We start from the raw sequence: 17,825 nt of genomic DNA, 5'->3' as shown, positions 1-17,825 counted from the left end.
GCAAAAGATAATCTTGGTCGGAAAAATAGATGTCAGGAAAACAGGAAGACCAAACATGAGATGGAATGACTTTGTAAGGAAGTCACGGCCATAAATTTGCAAGAACTAAGCAGGGGTATTTATGATAGTACATTTTGGAGGTGACCATTTCATAGGGTTGCCATGAATCAGAGGAGAATTGGCAGCCCATAACAACTTATCTAGGCGAGCTACCCCATGCCCCTGTGCAAGAAAGAGGGGACTGGTATAGTGGTTTTAAGCCCACTGAACTGGGATGTGGTAGACTAATGTCCTCGTGCCACAGAAGCATGCACCTCACTAGGTGACTTCGGTCCAGCCTGTTTCTTCCAACCTGACGTACCTCACAGGGTTGTTGTGAATCCTCACAACAGGAGGAAGAGAACTAAGCATTCCTCTTTGAGCACGTTGGAGGAAGCAAGGGTTGGAACCCTAGTGTTTGGTTGGTTGTTGTTTTTACCACAGCTCCCAGGATTCTGGGAGTTGTAGTCCAAAAAAAAGCTAGCATTCCCACCCTCTGGTTGTGTCAATAAGATTTATTTTTTTTTAAATGCAAAGTTTCCTTTGCTTTTTGACTCCGCTGGCTCTGCGGAACCTGCGGGGAGGTGGGATGAGGAAGAAATGAGGGAAGGGCCAGCTTTAGCTCAGGGGTTTCCTCAACGGCTTGGGGACGGTCCCATGCCTGGGCCCCGTCAGTCCGGGCGGGAGGGAGCCGCGGTCCCTTTAAGGAGGAGGAGGGCGCCTAGCAGGCGAGGCTGGGCGGCTCTTGCCTTGCTGGTGCCTCCCTGGCCGGGGCCGGTTCGGCCGCCTCTTCGGGCTGAGAAGCAGCAGCAGCAGCAGCCCCAGCCCGCCGCGGCCGCCCGGGCCATGCTTTGGCTAGGCCCGCCGTGCGCTCTGCACGCCCTTTCCCCCGGGGCCCTGCCGCCTCTCCAGGCGGCGTGTCGGAGCCTTGCTCGGGGGGAGACCGCCCGCTGCAACCTCCCGGGGGCGCGGGCCCTCGTCGGGCTCCTCTGCGGCCACGGGGAGGCCACCCCGGTGGGGAAGGAGGCGCTGCCCGCGCCGCGGAAGAGCCGCCGGCTCCTGCGCCCCGCCGCCGAACGCCCCTGCCCTTGGTCCGAGAGGCGAGCGCCGAGCCACGCCGTCCGGTTCTGCCTCCCGGCGGGGGCCGGGCCGGCTTTTGAGCCGATCGGAAGGGAAAGCCAGCTCCTGTGGCGGCTGCTGCACCGTCGCCAACAGCCCGCGGCCGACGATCCCCGCTGGCTGCATGCCGACGCAAGCCGACGAGCCACCGGCGGAGAGAGTCGCAGCCTCGGATCTCGGAAGGTGGGTGGAGGAAGGAAGCTTGGAAACCCGGATTTCAGGGTCAGCCCCTGAGAAGCCCGCTCAGATGCATTGGGCACAAGAGCAGAAGGAGCAGGAGGGCCTGCAAATGAAGGCAATGTAGAGATGCCGGAGTAAAATTACGCCGTTTTGTTACTCGCGGGTAGAGTAGACCCATTGAATCAGTGGGGCTTACGTAAGTGTCGAGTGGCCGTTCCATAATTGGATCTATTCATGGGGACGCACCACTGGCTCAGCAAACATTGTCATGGGAACCACTCACCAAGTAGGACACGAGGAAGCGGTGGAAAGAGTGCCTCTGGGCATGTGTGGAATAATAGTTTTTGTTTACCAGACGGCCATGTTCTGAACACCTGAGACCCGGTCTTTCTAGTCTGCTTGTTTTACTGTGAATTAATTTTTGCCAGATCTGGGGAAATTGGAATGGCACTTTATTTATTTTATTTTTATTTATTTAATTCCCGTTTTCTGTAGCTGTCAGTTTTCAGAACTTCCGTATGGGCAGGCATTTTAAACGTGGCAGGGTGGTGGAGTGGATAGAGTTGAGGGTCTTAGGACTAGGGAGACTTCGATTTGAATTCCTCTACATTGTGGACAGTTTAGTAGCAGTCGCAAAACCATGTCTTGGTATTTCTCCATTATCTCAAGTATGATGTGGGTGTGACTGGATGACACCTAACAGCTGGCATTATAGTCCTATGCAGAAAAGCCAACAAAGTTTCGAAACATCTTTTTTTTAAGATGTTTCAAAATGTTTATGGCCGGTTCTGTTCATAACATAAGTTTTGGTCACAAAGGCACTTGATGTATTATTATCTCAATTATAATGCTTTTAATTGAAATAACATCAACTGTGGGTCCTGATGGCAGTTTTAATTGTACTTTAATCATTTTATCTTTTATTGTATTTGAATTGAATTTTAATTGTTGTAAGCCGCCCAGAGACCTTTGGGTAGAGTGGGCAGCATATAAGTTAAATAAATAAATTATTTTGTTCAGCAGACCTTTGGTCTGCATTATCTGTGTTCTTTAGATCAGAATGGTGGAGCTGTATTCTTTCACATATTTTGAACGATGTCTCTTGTAATCCCTAACCATTGGTCATGCTGGCTGAAGCTTCTGGAATTGGAAGTCTTAAAATATCTGGTAGGAGGACCGGCTACACAGTACCTGTCCAAGGTGTCTGAAGCAGATGGAAGTGGGGTGCTTTGCAGAAGTTTACCTACTAAAATTCTCAAAGAGGTAGTTAACGTTTTCTTGTTTCAGCATGGCCGTAACAGGAAAATAAATGCCAGGATAATGCTGGGTTCAGGGGAAATGACAACAGGCCTCTATCTTTGTTCAGTGAAACCTCACCTGGAGTACTGGTTCCAATTCTGAGCAGTACAGTTTAAGAAAGGTGTGGACCAAGTAGAATGGGGTCCTTGAGGGTGGTGAGTAGGATCGTGAAGGGTCTGGAAATCAAGCCCTTTGGGGAACGATTTGAGAAAAGTGGGTGTGTTCAATTTGGACACAAGAATATCAAAAGGCAATCTGGTGGGAGAGATTGATGTATCAGTTTTATATCATGTTTTCTTGACATCTGACATCTTAATCATTTTATTTTTATTGTATTGAATTTTAATTATTGTAAGCCGCCCAGACACCTCTGGGTAGAGTGGGCGGCATATTAAATAAATAAATAAATAAATAAATAAATAAATAAATAAATAAATAAATAAATAAATAAATAAATAAATAAGAAGGATTTTTAAAAGTAATTAGTGCATATAAAGGACTGGACACCACAAGTGGGTAGTTTCCAGTTTGCTTTATTGTAAGTTATAATGACTTGAGGCTTTATTCTACAAGGTAGAGAAAATGAACTATGCATTTATTTTGTACATGTGCAGTGACACTTAACTTGCCACTAAGCATGCATGGGAATGTGACTTTTCTGGCTTGTGTCTCTTTTTAGCTCATATGTCCCCCAATGATTGTGAGGTATTGATGTCTTTCTTTGTGAGGGGTAGAGGAGACCGGCTTAGTAGGGTTTATGATTCACTGGATCTCCTTTGTGAGGATGAGGTAGGGAAGATGATAGCCATGTTCACCCCCCCCCCCAGACCTTTTGTCTGGGAATTGCAAAGTTGCAATTTTGCTGCCCAACCGGTTTTAAAGGAAATTTTCTTATGGGCCTTTAAAACTTAATTAGAATGACTTTTTCTTTGAAAAGAGAGATTGTTGACATGATGTTTTTTTAAGAGGGCTCATACTCTAGACCTGACCCTCCTCATGTTCATTCTTGACAGAAAGGGATAGAAATTCTTGGCTCATTGTTGTGCCTCTTAAATGCTGTCCTGTGTTTTTCAGCTGGAGGCACTTGATGCTTCTTTGAACAGAAGTGTTGGAGCTGCTGGGCATAATGATGAGGCCCTGAATGACTGCCAATTTCAATTTCTTAAGACTCTTGACCTGAGTTCTTTTCTTTCCCTGTTCTTTAAAAACCCCTGCAAAAATGAAGGGTTTTACCCTTTGGCCCTTTTTTGATTGGGTCGAAACACTTCATGTGAATCCCTCCTTATAACCTTTGCCTCTTAACATTTTCAAATATTTCTAGAATATTTGTTTTGGCCAGCCAAATGGGTCTATCCAAATTGGCAAATGGCATTTTCGAAAACACGTGCAGGCCTTTTAAAGATTATTATTGCAGTTTAAATGGGTGGCCTTTCTTTTAAAAGTACTGTTTAGATGAGCTAATATCCATAAAATACAACAAAACTCCTTCAGATCTGTAGGCTTATATACGGGCCTTTTATATTTTAAAAGAATATACCGATCAAAAATTAATATAAGACCCTGTCTTATTTTCAGGAAAACAGGGTATGCATTATCTAAGCCACTGCTATCAGGTTTGTTCAGGCAAACCTACCATTTAGTAAATAAAAAATTGCCATTTATTAATAGGAAAGGTAGCTTTAAAAAAAACATTTCGTTTTCATGTTGTCTTATAGTAACATGCCAGAATACTGTAAATATTGAATTATTTAGTTCTCATTTCTACCATTTCGACATTGCCTCTTTCAATTTAATCAGCCAGAGGTTTAGCTAATTGTTCTCCTAAAAATTGCATGAGTGGCATGAGTGGAACACTAGCCTGTATGCTAGAATGTTCTTCAGATTGTAGCATAGTGAATATGTGAAACCCTGGGACTCTGATCAGCAGGGACTAGAACATGCTCTTTCCCTCCCTCCCTTGCTTCTCTTCCCTCTGAGTTTAGCTGCAGTCCTCGGAAAAGGGATGGATTTTGCCAGGAGCGGTATATTGTTGCAAGCTAGCCCTGTTATACTGCGAATGATTTGAGAGGGTTGTGAGGACCTGCTAGCTTTACAAAAGATCCTTCCTCATTCGTTGATATGAACTAATCCAGCAGCCTGCATTTTTAAACTTTCCAGTGGAGAACTTTGGAGCCTGCGACGATGAGGAGATGGACTTCCAAATCTACTAATGCACTGCTAAGGAAAATGATGTTTATATATATACAGTGGTGCCTCACTTGATGGCAATAATCCGTTCCAGGAAAATCGCTGTTAAGCAAAAACATCGTAAAGCGGGGGGAGGGGGGAAACCATTGAAACCCCTTCAATGTGTTCCAATGGGATCAAAACTCACCGTCCAGCAAAGATCCTCCATAGGGCAGCCGTTTTCGCTGCCTGTCTTGCGAGGAATCCGTCCCAGAAAACAGCAGGGAGCCATTTTGTTTACCCGGTGGCCATTTTGAAACCACCGATCAGCTGTTTTAAAATCGTCGTTTTGTGAAGAATCAGTTCCCGAAGCAGGGAACCAATCATTGCAAAGCGAAAAAAAACCATTTAGACCATTGTTTTGCGATAGCAATTGCGATCGCAAAAAGATCGCCGTAATGCAGTTTTGTCGTAATGCGGGGCAATCGTAAAGCGAGGCACGACTGTATGTATTTCTTGGTTCTCTGCAGCCAAAGCTGGAGAAGCTCTATACAGTCAGCAAAAACAAGACCCGGAGCTGATTGTGGCTCTGATCATCAGCTTCTTATAGCAAAACTCAAGGTTAAACTGAAGAAAGTAGGAAAAACCACTGGGCTAGTCATGCATAATCTAAACCAAATCCCTTATGAGTACACAGTGGAAGTGAAGAACAGATTGAAGGAACTAGATTTGGTGGACAGAGTGCCTGAAGAACTATGGATGGAGGTTCGTAACATTGTACAGGAGGCAGCAACAAAAACTATCCCGAAGAAAAGGAAATGTAAGAAAGCAAAGTGGCTGTTCAATGAGGCCTTACAAATAGCAGAGAAGAAAAGAGAAACAAAATGCAAGGGAGATAGGGAAAGTTACAGAAAATGGAATGCAGACTTCCAAAAAATAGCAAGGAGAGACAAGAGGGCCTTCTTAAATGAACAGTGCAAAGAAACAGAGGAAGAGAATAGAAAGGGAAAAACCAGAGATCTGTTCAAGAAAATTGGAGATGTTAAAGATGTTAAAGTACGGCAAGGCTGTATATTGTCCCCCAGCTTATTTAACTTATATGCAGAATACACCATGCGGAAGGCTGGACTGGAAGAAACCCAAGCCGGAATTAAGATTGCCGGAAGAAATATCAACAACCTCCGATATGCAGATGATACCACTCTGATGGCAGAAAGTGAGGAGGAATTAAAGAACCTTGTAATGAGAGTGAAAGAGGAGAGTGCAAAAAACGGTCTGAAACTCAACATCAAAAAAACTAAGATCATGGCCACTGGTCCCATCAGCTCCTGGGAAATGGAAGGGGAAGATATGGAGGCAGTGTCAAATTTTATCTTCCTGGGCTCCATGATCACTGCAGATGGAGACAGCAGCCCTGAAATTAAAAGGCGCCTTCTTCTTGGGAGGAAAGCGATGACAAATCTGGACAGCATCTTGAAAAGCAGAGACATCACCTTGCCAACAAAAGTCCGAATAGTCAAAGCTATGGTTTTTCCTGTCGTGATGTATGGAAGTGAGAGCTGGACCATAAAGAAAGCAGACCGCCGAAGAATTGATGCCTTTGAATTGTGGTGCTGGAGGAGGCTCTTGAGAATCCCCTGGACTGCAAGGAGAACAAACCTATCAGTTCTAAAGGAAATCAACCCTGAGTGCTCACTGGAAGGACAGATCCTGAAGCTGAGGCTCCAGTACTTTGGCCATCTAATGAGAAGAAAAGACTCCCTGGAAAAGACCCTGATGTTGGGAAAGTGTGATGGCAAGAGGAGAAGGGGACGACCGAGGATGAGATGGCTGGACAGTGTCTGCGAAGCAACCAACATGAACCTGACACAACTCCGGGAGGCAGTAGAAGACAGGAGGGCCTGGCGTGCTCTGGTCCATGGGGTCACGAAGAGTCGGACACGACTAAACGACTAAACACACACACACAAAGGAACATTTTGTGCAAAGGTGGACATGATAAAGGGCCAAAATGGTAGGGACCTCTCAAAAGCGGAAGACATCAAGAAGAGGTGGCAAGAATACACAGAGGAATTATACCAGAAAGTTTTGGATGTCCCGGACAACCCAGATAGTGTGGTCCCTTCATCTAGAATCATAGACAGAATTGTAAGGGGCTTAGAAGGCCATTGAGTCCAACCCCCTGCTCAGTGCAAGAATCCAAATCAAAGCAGATCTAATGCTTCCAGCATTAGAGTGCTCACCACCTCTCAAGGTAATTTCTTCCATTGTTGTACTGCCCTAGTAGTTAAGAAGTTTTTCTAGATACTCAGCCTTAATCTGGCTTCCTGTAGTTTGAACCTATTATTATGTGTCCTGCCTCTTCTCTGGATGGCTGCTTTTCAAGTGCTATCCTATCACCCCTCAGTCTTCTTTTCTCAAAGCTAAACATGCCCAGTTCTTCCAGTCTTTCCACATAGGGCTTTGTTTGAAGTCCCCTGATCATCCTTGTTTCCACCCTCTGAACCTGCTCCAGTTTGTTGCCATCCATCTTAAATTGTAGTGTTAAATACATCGTAAAATCACATATGCCTTTTTTGCAGCCACATCGCACAGTTGGCTCATATTCAGCTTGTGATCATAGTAATTCCAAGGTCCTTCTCACTTTTAGTATCACTAAGTCAAGTATCCTCCATGATGTAACTCTGCGTTTAGGTTTTCCTGCCCTAGGTGTAGAATTTTCACTTACCTTTGTTAAATTTCATTCTGTTGTTTTCAGCCCAGTGCTCAAGCTTATCAAGATCTATCTAGATCATAGACAAAGAATATTCTGGCTGTCCCACCATACATAGCATTTTAGTGTGTTTTGTGTTGTTAAGGCCGAGGATGCTGAGAAGAAAGAACTGAATTGTGTCTCTCTTTGGTCCTGCCATTGCCTAATTCATTGCTGAATTGAAAGGACTGCTTTACCGTCACCTCCTTGTGGCTTTCAGAACAGTGGATGAAACAATCCCAGTCTCTTTTGATTCTGTTTGTGTGTGTCTGTGTGCCTCTTTTTTTAAAAATCAAAACAAATTAGCCTTTCTCCAGTTTTCTTGGCTACTGTTTTGTTGCCAACCAAATGTATAAAAATCTTTGATGCTCAGAACTGAGAGAGCCATTGTCAAGGGAGAAACAGACTTTTCCCCCCTTCACTGCATTGTGTTATCTTGCAGCACTGGGCCTTCATACACTCCTCAAAGCGGCCTGCCACGTGCTTAGGAAAACAGGAAGCTGGCCCCTTATTGTTCAGTGTGACTAGAATTCTTCAGCATCTGCTGTTTGAGCTTTTATAAGTGGAAATGCTGTGGACCAAGCCTGCAACCCATGGCTTGAAAATCATGTTCCTTGCCACCAAACTACAACCTTCCTGCTGCCCAAGGTGTGCTTGACCTCAAGAAACTTCTTTACTGTTATTTACCTTGTTCAAACACTCATCCCTTGCTTCCCCACCTGCCAGAGTTATTCTGCCAGGAGCTAGTAGTGTGAGTATCGGGAACGGTAAGTTCTTTGAACATTGGGCTTTTCTGCTGAACTGTTGGAGTGTAGTCCAGAGGCAAATGTCAGGAAAGGTTTTAGAAATTATTCTAGTCCAGTGATGGTGAACCTTTTTGAGCCCAAGTGCCCAAACTGCAACACAAAATCAACTTATTTATTTCAAAGTTGCCAACACTGCAATTAAAACCCAAATACTGCAGTTTTAGTTTAGAAAAAACAACTGCTTCTGTACTGCAAGAGTTAAATGCTTGTGGTTTTTTCCCCTACAGGCAGTATTAATAAAGAAATACTTACTGGTCCTCCAATCCCCCAATTGGGCTAGACCAGTAATGGTCGCTATTGCACCCCTCCACTGGACCACTGCACCAGCAGAGGGGAGTGCCAAAATCCAGGATCAGAGAACAAGTAAATATCTCTCAATGGTGACTTATGATTTGTGTGCCCACAGAGAGGGCTCTGTGTGCCATCGCTGTGACCTAGTCCCTGTGACGATGATACCTTTATTAAGCCTGCGAAAATGGCACACCATTCTTTCTGTAAGATTTTGAGATGAAAAGAAAATTTCTTTGCTGAGCATGATTTCAGTGGCTTTCCATGTTCCCAGAAAAATGAGGAGCCTAACACACCATGGCCAGTGCCTGCAACTCCTTCTCTGTTACATCTTTTGAAAGCATGCAGACTACAGTGGTGCCTCGCTTAATGAGCGCACCGTTTAACGACGAATCCGCATAGCAACCCATTTTTTGCGGTCGCTAATGCAATCGCATTGCGATGTTTAGATAGGCTAAACATCGCATTGCAATCATTTCTGCACCCGGCGGCCATTTTGGGAACAGCTGATCGGCGGTTCCAAAATGGCAGCTGGGTGCAGAAAATGGCCGCCCGCACCATTTTTGCGCCCTGCCCTCGCTTACCGGGCAGCGAAAATGGCGGCCGGATCCAGGATTCTTCGCTTACCGGTGAGTTTTCCCCTAATAGGAACGCATTAAGCAGAGTTTAATGCGTTCCTATGGGTTTTCCCTGCCCGGATAGCAAAGAATCCCGATAGCGACGTTAATCCTGGAACGGATTAACGTCCCTATGCGGGGCACTACTGTAGTTTGCTTGAGCATCGCGCTTTCACTTCCACCTTTTCCACACCTAGGGACTGCTTGAATGAGCTGGCTGGACAGCTCAGTGGTTCAGGTGTCTGCCTAGGGACTGCAAGTAGAGCCAGCTTGTGTGGCCTTGGGCAACCTGCACAGTCCCAGGATGACCCCAGAAGCAAGAAGGGCATGGTAAATGGCTTCTGAGTACTCTCTACCTCGAAAATCCTGTGTAAAGGATCATCATAAGTCAGGGTTGAGTTGACAGCCCGTAATTAGATTAGGGACTGGTTGAAGCCACTAAACCACAGTGGCTCTTTGTAGGGAGAAATTCTGGGCTGTAATGGCAGCAGCTTTTTCCTGCTTTCCTACCACAGGTCTCACTCACTTTAAAAAAGAATAGGCTGGGTTTCTGCTCTAACCTGTGTCTCCTCCTCGGATGGTGTATACAGTGAGGGCAAGGCCTTCTTTGTAAGTTGTTTCGAGTTTCCTGGAAATTTGATTAATTCCTTTTATAGTTAAGAGTATTGGGTACAAACAACTGCACAGAGAAAGCAAGAGAGAATATCTTAAGTCTCCGTAGCTCATCCCTTTTCCCAGTGACTAGCACTTTGTATGTTAAAAATCACTCTGTAAAATGTGTCTTTGCTTATAGTTGCTGTCTGTAAGTCAGTGGAAACATTGGGAAAATGGAATCTCTACAATGTGGGAGAGACCCTTCCACGCTTTCTGCATGCTTGAAGTTTAGGAAAGAAGAGAGGGACTAACTAAGCAGAGGGAGCGAAGCAAACAAACAGTAAAACGAGCAGGGCAAGCCAGAGGCTGGAAAAAGAACTTTACCAGCAGGTTAGTGAGAAATGAGAATCCCTTTAGGTCCAAAACCCCCTCCTCCTGCCGATACTCAGTGTTAGAAAAGCATGCCAGATTGCTGTTATTGCAACCAGGTCTTCAAGGATCTGGAGTAAGGTAAAGGTAAAGGTTCCCCTTGACAATTTTTGTCCAGTCGTGTTCGACTCTAGGGGGCGGCGCTCATCCTGCTCTTCAAGCCATAAAGCCAGCGTTTTTGTCCGAAGACAATCTTCCATGGTCACATGGTCAGTGCGACTTAGACACTGAATGCCGTTACCTTCCCACCGAAGTGGTTCCTATTGATCTACTCACATTTACATGTTTTTGAACCGCTAGGTTGTACCAGATCTAATTCTTACACACAAAATGACCAGAAATCTATGGCATCACAAAAGCTAGCAAGAAAGGTTTCTAAATTAAGACAATTTCACTTTAAGAGGCCACAATCTTTGTTATATCCTTAACACTATTCCAGCTGCTTGTTCTTCCAAGTCTGCTTTTTTTAGCTGCAGTACTTTATGGCAGGCTAGCAAAGCATATTTTCGGCAAGCAGTTGTCAGCAATTCCCTTGTGATTGGGTATTTTCTGTATTTGTTGGAAGCATAATATTGCATAACATAGCAAGAGCCTAAAATGCCAGTTAATTTACTGGGATGAGTAAAATAGTGCAGCAAATTTCTGTGGGAGTTGCCAGGATTATGGGTGTCAAGATGGCTTTCTGACTTGGCAACCATGCAACCTGCAGGAGCACAACACGGTAGGACTCTTTATCTGTGGAATTAGTGTCCTCTGGATTTACTTGTTCATGGTATGAAAATACTATTAAAAGAAAAATCCAGTAAATATATTTTTAACAATGAAATTACTAGAACTGGCCACTAGAGGGAGCTGAAAACTGCTACATATAACAGTTGCTGTTATAAAAATTATTTGCTATACAGTAGTGCCTCGCTTGACAACGTTAATTCGTTCCAGCGAAATCACTGCAGAGCGAAATTGTCAAGGGGGAAAAAAAGCCAATTGAAATGCATTGAAAACCGTTCAATGCATTCCAATGGGCAAAATACCTGCTCGTCCAGCAAAGATCCTCCATAGGGTGGCCATTTTCTGCTCTCTGTATAGCGAAAAATCCATCCTAAAAACAGCAGGGAGGCATTTTGCACAGCGGGCGGCCATTTTGGAAATCCACGATCAGCTGTTTTGATCATCGTAAAGCAAAAAATCGGTTCCCGAAGCAGGGAACCAATCATCGTAAAGCAATTTTTTCCCATTAGAACATCGTTTTGCGATCGCAAAAACCTAATCGTCAAGCAGATTTGTCATTTAACGAGGTAATCGTTAAGCGAGGCACCACTGTAATCTGTATTTTTCAGCATCTGTGGAGGGGAGGGATGGAAGTGATCTCTTGTGGATGTAGGGGTCCTACGTATTCCCTTTCTTCTTTCTGGATTTGCACTTTGGCAGAACCTGCACCCAGAAATTAAATGATGTCAACTTGAGTACACATGCCATGTTGCTTTATATCTGAAAGACATCTCTTTGCTGCTTGTAACTTAAAAATAAAAAAATCCAAAAGTGATTAAAAATTCTGTAAACCAAGAAAATACATTGGGTGGGCTGTTGGAATTACTGTACCCACCATTAAAACAAGCAAAATACTTTAGAAAAACATTAACATTACAAAGCATACAGACTTTTATTTATCTATCTAATAACACTCCATTTGCTAATTCATTTAAGAAGATAAGACCTATCACATTTCCCAAAACATGTTTCTCAGAAATGTGCAAAAACACTTTTGCCAAGTCATAAAATGTGCCCAGAACAAACCAGGCAAACGAAGAAGAAAAATCACCCTGTATTGTAGTAAGGATAACATATTATGATGGAGTTAAATACTAAAAGACTGCTGTAATGTTTCAATGAATCACTATAGAAATTCATCTTAATGCCACATCCACATGATAAAACAAAATGCAATTGGTCCAAAAAGCATAATGTATTTTGATTCTCTTCCTTTTTTAAAGGACACTGGTGCATCCCCAGGAAATGATCATACAGATCCCAGCCAGAAGCCCAACAAATCCCAGCAGCTGAAGAAAGTTTTCAAGGAATATGGAGGTGTTGCAGTAGCATTCCATGTTGGAATTTCATTGATGTCTCTGGGAATGTTTTATCTGGCCGTGTCAAGGTATGTTTTCTCTCCTTTTTGTGATTGGGAATACAGTGTGATGTTGGCAGTATGAGATAGTTTAACGTCCAGTAGAAAGTAATTGTTACATCTGCTGGACAACACGGTCCTGGCTCTTGAAAAAGTTGACCATCTACTTTGCTCTCCTTTCTCCACGGGAAGAAGAATGGAAAGCAGATGCATGCAGCACTTGGAGATCCGCCTGCATCTTGCAGTTGAGAATCGGCCAGTTCTTGGAGCACCCGTTGTGTGTGCTTTGCTTTCCCTTCACTTCCTCATTATGGGAAAAAGGAAAGGCAGATAATTTCTTCTCTCCTTACTTGTAGAGAATTCCTTCCCAAGTACTCCTGTCTTTGAGGCCGGTCTGTTATCTGCTTTCCCTAATACAGTGGTGCCTGGCAAGACAAATGCCTCGCAGGACAAAAAAAACTCACAAGACAAATGGTTTTGGCAATGGAGTTGATGACTCACAATACAAATGTTCCTATGGCCGTGCTTTGCAAGACAAATGTTTTCCATTTTTTGTTCCTGCCTCATGTTTGCTGATTTTTAAATGTTTTTCTATGATGTTTAAAAAGTTAAGGTTTTTTGACTGAATTTTTAAAAAATCATCTGCACAATATGTATGGCTTTAAAGAGCACTTAATAAACCCTTTGTAAACCAAATTTGATTTTTTTTCCCATAGGAAGGCATTAATTAGATTTCAATGCATTCCTATGGGGAACCGCGTTTCGCAAGATGAATTTTTCGCAAGACAACATTAACCGCGGAACGAATTAAATTCATCTTGTGAGACACCACTGTACTTTGGAATGTAGTCATGTGAAAAAGAAAGTGCATCCTCTTTGAATTCTAGGGTTTTGGGTATCAGGACGTAATAAAAATCATCTGGTCCTTCGCAGGTCTGAAAATTAGGTAAATACAATCTTCAGAGAGGCTGTGGTTTTTCACATGATTGTATGTTACCAGAATGAGAAACAAGTGCATCCAGAGTTTGCTAATGTATGTGGAGATGTGACCCTATTAGTGTTACTTATCCAGAGTGGGAGCTACAAGGATCATGGTTCTGGTAGGTTTTTTTTTTCCCCACAGAGGCTTCTTAAGGGACAGACTACCACACCCATAATCCTTGCAGGTTGCAGAGAGCTTAACTCTGCCCCTCCCCCTTCATCAATTTTCCTCAGAATGAAAATTGCTGCCAGAATCAGAATTCTTTAGGCCAAGAACTTGAAAAGTCCTTTCAGGGCTTTGATTTCTTGTTTAAAGCTCCAAGAAGTCTGGTTGAGATAATTCCTTCACAACATGGCAGTCCACAAATTCTAGAAACCTCATACCTGTATATAGTATTGTGTTTAGTAAAACAGATGGGAGTGGAAGTACCATGGTGTAGAGCAATGGTTCCCAACTCCCAGAAGCCTTCACCACTAGCTTTGTTGACCAGGATTTGTAAGAGCTGTCGTCCAAGAACATCTGGGGACCCAAGGTTGGGCACCACTGATGTAGAGGATCCGTGGCTCACAGAGTTGAAGCCCCCAGATTTACTGCCATTCCATTGTCTTTCCTCTGAACTGAACTATCCTCAACGTAGTTGGGTGAGAAATTTTAATACAGTGGTGCCTTGCTTAACGACGATAATCCGTTCCAGGAAAATCGCTGTTAAGTGAAAACGTCGTAAAGTGAAATTTAAAAACCCATTGAAACACATTGAAAACCATTCCGTGCGTTCCAGTGGGCTAAAAACTCACCGTCCAGCGAAGATACTCCATACGGTGGCCATTTTCGGTGCCTGTATAGCGAGGAATCCGTCCCTAAGCACAGCGGGGAGCCATTTTAAGCACCCAGTGGCCATTTTGAAACCCTGATCAGCTGTTTTTGATCGTCGTAAAGTGAAAATCGGTTCCCGAAGCAGGGAACCGATCATTGCTAAGCGAAATTCCCCCATTTAGACCATCATTTTGCGATCACAATTGCGATCGCAAAAAACATCATTGTAAAGCGGATTCGTCGTAATGCGAGGCAATAGTTAAGCGGGGCACGACTGTACGTTGTTGTTAGCTGTTGCAAAGAACTTGGTTTCCTCTTGAACGTTTTTTTTTTTAAGTCTTGCTCTCAAAGTTGGTGTAGTCCAATCCAACTGTCTTTATTTTGGACTGTCCCTGCAGGGAGTTGGCTGTGGGAGCACTGTGCAAGTGTCTTACTCTTCTCTCTACAGACATCCATCCATGGACACCTCTCCTAGAAGCACAAGCAACAGGGAAAATAATATTTTCCTAAAGGTCTCAGTTATAAAGATTAAAATCTAAACACTATTAGAAAATCCAGAGGCACTCTCCTTAAAGCTGCTAAATCAAGTCATGTGTGTTTTTCCCTCTCTCCTTTTAGTGGTGTGGACATGACTGCCATTCTCTTCAAGCTGGGATTTGATGAAGCTGTGGTGCAATCCAAACTAGCTGCCGGAACAAGCACTTTTTTATTGGCCTATGCCATCCACAAACTGTTTGCTCCAGTCAGAATCAGCATCACCCTAATCTCCGTGCCATTACTTGTTCGCTATTTCCGAAAGATAGGTTTCTTCAAACCTCCATCTCCGAACCCCTGATTAAAGTCTCCAGAGAGAAAGAGGAAAAAAGAATGTCGCCTCACTTCTTAATATATATATATAAAATATCTGAAATTGCTGCACCCTGGTGGTGCCCATGTGCAGATCGCACTAACACCCCTTGTGTTGTTGGTTCCTTGCTATAAAGAACTGTTTTAAAGATACTGATATACTTACGTTTCTTCCTTAAGGTCTTTGCTAGTTTGTGTGGGATAAACCTACAAACAGTTCATTAAGCATTTCTTAACCAAGAAAGATTTATAGAGCCACCTTATACCATACCAGTTGACTGGTGCAGAGCTTGGCAATTTTATATTTTGCATTCTAATAAACAGTGTATTCAATCTAGTGCAGTGGTTCCCAACCTTGGACAACCCAGATGTTCTTGCACTGCAACTGCCAGAAGCCTTCACCATCAGCCGTGCTGGCTGGGGGTTCTGGGAGTTGCAGTCCAAGAACACCTGCGCTATGTAAGGTTGGGAACCATGGATCCATAGCAGAGGTCCCCAAACCCTGGGCCTTGGCCTGGTGCCAGTCCATGGTCTCGGCCAGGCCACGGAGACAGACCTCCCACCCCCCGCACACACTCACCCCTGCATACCTGATTTGCGCATGCGTGCACCCGTGCGAGCGCCACCATATGCGCACAAGTGTGCGGGGCCATGCCACCATTTGCGCATGCGCATGAGTGTGGGTGATGTCCCGCGTTCCCAGCTGGTCTGTGGGGTAAAAAAGGTTGGGGACTCCTGATCTAGAGGATTATAGGAATTGTAATTTATGTTTTTAAAAGAAGTTCTACAGTACTTGGGGTATGGGAGCCCCTCAAAACATGACCGAATTGTCATCTCCACCCCACCACCTAAAGGGCCTTGACTTTCCAGAGTCTCACTAGGAGAGCGTCCTGTCACTTTCTATCTGCTCCTTTCAACTGGAGGTGCCAGAGTTTGAAGCTGCCATCTTCTGGATGCACCACATATGCTTTTCCTGCTAGAGTTTGGTGCCTTGCCGAGTACATGTACTAAATCTGAAGAAGTTGTCGACGTTCTTCACATATAAATTTACAAATAAGGTGGAAGCAAAAGGTTTGACCCTTGTACAAAAATACATAAACTGTTTTAAGGGAAAGTGCAGCCACTAAATATAAAAATCATTAACTAACAGTCTTCAGTGTTTAAAACGCGTGTTGGAGTCTGCAGACTATACTAGTTGACCCTTTGAACATTCAAGGTTGTGCCTGGACAGGCATGTGTGAACAGAATATTACTGTAACTTCATATTGTTGACGGCTCTACATAATGGTTAATAAATGGAGGATAGTTAGACAGAGTTCTTGTTGCTGCCTCCCTAGAGTCAAGGAGGAGAAAACAGCATTGCAAGGTGTTTAACAATATTCACTTCTACTTGGTGAAGCTAAGGATCAGGCCAGATTTGGCAACGGCAGGTACTGTATTTTTCCATGTATAAAACACTTTTAAATAATTTCAGAAAAAATGAGGGTCATTTTATACAGGGAAGACAGCTCTTTACCATTGCCTTTTGCGAAGGCACAGGGCTTTAGCAAATAGGAAGGGGAGCCGTTGCTCCCTTTCCTTTTTGCTAAACTCCGTGACTTAACAAAAGGCGAGGGTGCGCTGGGTTTAGCAAAAATAAAAAATGAGAAAGCATGGAGTTTAGCAAATGTAATATGAGTGCTCTGAAAGATCTTCGGGGAGTTTCTCTCCCTTTTCAATTGGGGAGCCAATTGTTGTGAGCTGGTTATTGTATGCTGCCTTTACTGCTAAATCTACCAACCGCCGTTTCTTTGAGCCCCCTGGTTTATGTATTATCCTTTGACTGAAGAAGGGTCTCAGCAAGTTTCCCCAAGGCACTTTCAACTGAGTTCATTTGATTGCAGACCCATTGTAAGTTTTCAAAGATGGCTATTACTGTTTGAGCTGTTAAGAGACATTGTTCAGTTAGAAAGCTGGGATGGTTTCTTTCAGAGGGGAACTGTACTTTTTTGGAGGGGGGGGTGCAAGGGGTAGAAATTGCAGTTAAGTCACAAGTGCCCGGTGGGGACGAGAGGGTTTCATTTCTCAATTAAGCAAATCTGTTGTTAGTGATAATGCTGGAAGCTATAGGCAATGTAGCAAAGGGTAGTTGGCTGTTACAAGCTCATCGATCTTCAGTTGTTTCACCGCCCGCTCGGGGCTGGATCTGCATCGCCCATCCAGTTCAGCCTTCTCTTTTCAACAACTAGCTACCAAAAAAAATCCAACTCAGAGCTACAAGTGTAGCAAAAACTCCTTGCTGCAATTAATCTTTAACAGAAGAGTGGGAGCAACTAAGCCAGAGATAACTGTGTCTTGTTAACTTAGCAGCAGCTTCAAGGTTGGAAATAAGCACCTTAAACTCCCAGCCAGGAAGAGAGAGAGCGCGCTCAAGACTTCAGAGACAAGATTTGGATGTGTCCTGGAGAGCACAACTTGAGCAGTTGAATACTTTGTAAGTATTAAAAATAAAGGTTTAAAAGGGAGCAGAGCTCGATACAAACGCTGTTCCTCAGACCAGAACCGCAAGTGCTTAAGAACCACACAAGCAGTTTTCTGGCCATCTTGATGGTGGATTCTGTGAGTGCAGAACCCAGGCGTGTCTAAAGACAGGACAAGACAGCTGGAACAACTGCACATAGCAGTTACACAATTATTTTTTGCACAACATATGATCCTGGCTGCAAGACCCCAGTTTAGAACTTAAACATAGTTCCAGACCTAGACAAGCATGCCCAACGCACACATCTTC

The 17,825-nt window shown here is 43.9% G+C and overlaps 1 protein-coding gene across 1 annotated transcript; it reads left to right on the top strand.

Moving 5' to 3' along the window:
* The first annotated feature begins 212 nt into the window (after nt 1–212).
* Nucleotides 213–15,208, top strand: MIMS2 (mitochondrial inner membrane scaffold 2). The gene is made up of 3 exons (XM_072996828.2): nt 213–1,341; nt 12,281–12,444; nt 14,828–15,208. The coding sequence occupies exons 1-3, from the start codon at nt 640–642 to the stop codon at nt 15,042–15,044; spliced, it is 1,083 nt and encodes a 360-aa protein (XP_072852929.2). The 5' UTR covers nt 213–639; the 3' UTR covers nt 15,045–15,208.
* The last annotated feature ends 2,617 nt before the right edge of the window (nt 15,209–17,825 follow it).

This window comes from Pogona vitticeps, chromosome 4 (assembly GCF_051106095.1).
Source record: "Pogona vitticeps strain Pit_001003342236 chromosome 4, PviZW2.1, whole genome shotgun sequence".
NCBI lineage: Eukaryota > Metazoa > Chordata > Lepidosauria > Squamata > Agamidae > Pogona > Pogona vitticeps.
The sequence above is the reverse complement of the archived record's forward strand: the minus strand, read 5'-3'. Positions and strand labels throughout refer to the sequence as shown.

Excerpts from the sequence above, each read along its gene's own strand:
- MIMS2 (XM_072996828.2), top strand. The coding sequence starts at position 640 with ATGAGGGAAGGGCCAGCTTTAGCTCAGGGGTTTCCTCAACGGCTTGGG. Across the intron at positions 1,342-12,280 it reads GCAGCCTCGGATCTCGGAAG|GACACTGGTGCATCCCCAGG; the intron begins GTGGGTGGAGGA and ends CCTTTTTTAAAG. Across the intron at positions 12,445-14,827 it reads TTTTATCTGGCCGTGTCAAG|TGGTGTGGACATGACTGCCA; the intron begins GTATGTTTTCTC and ends CTCTCCTTTTAG.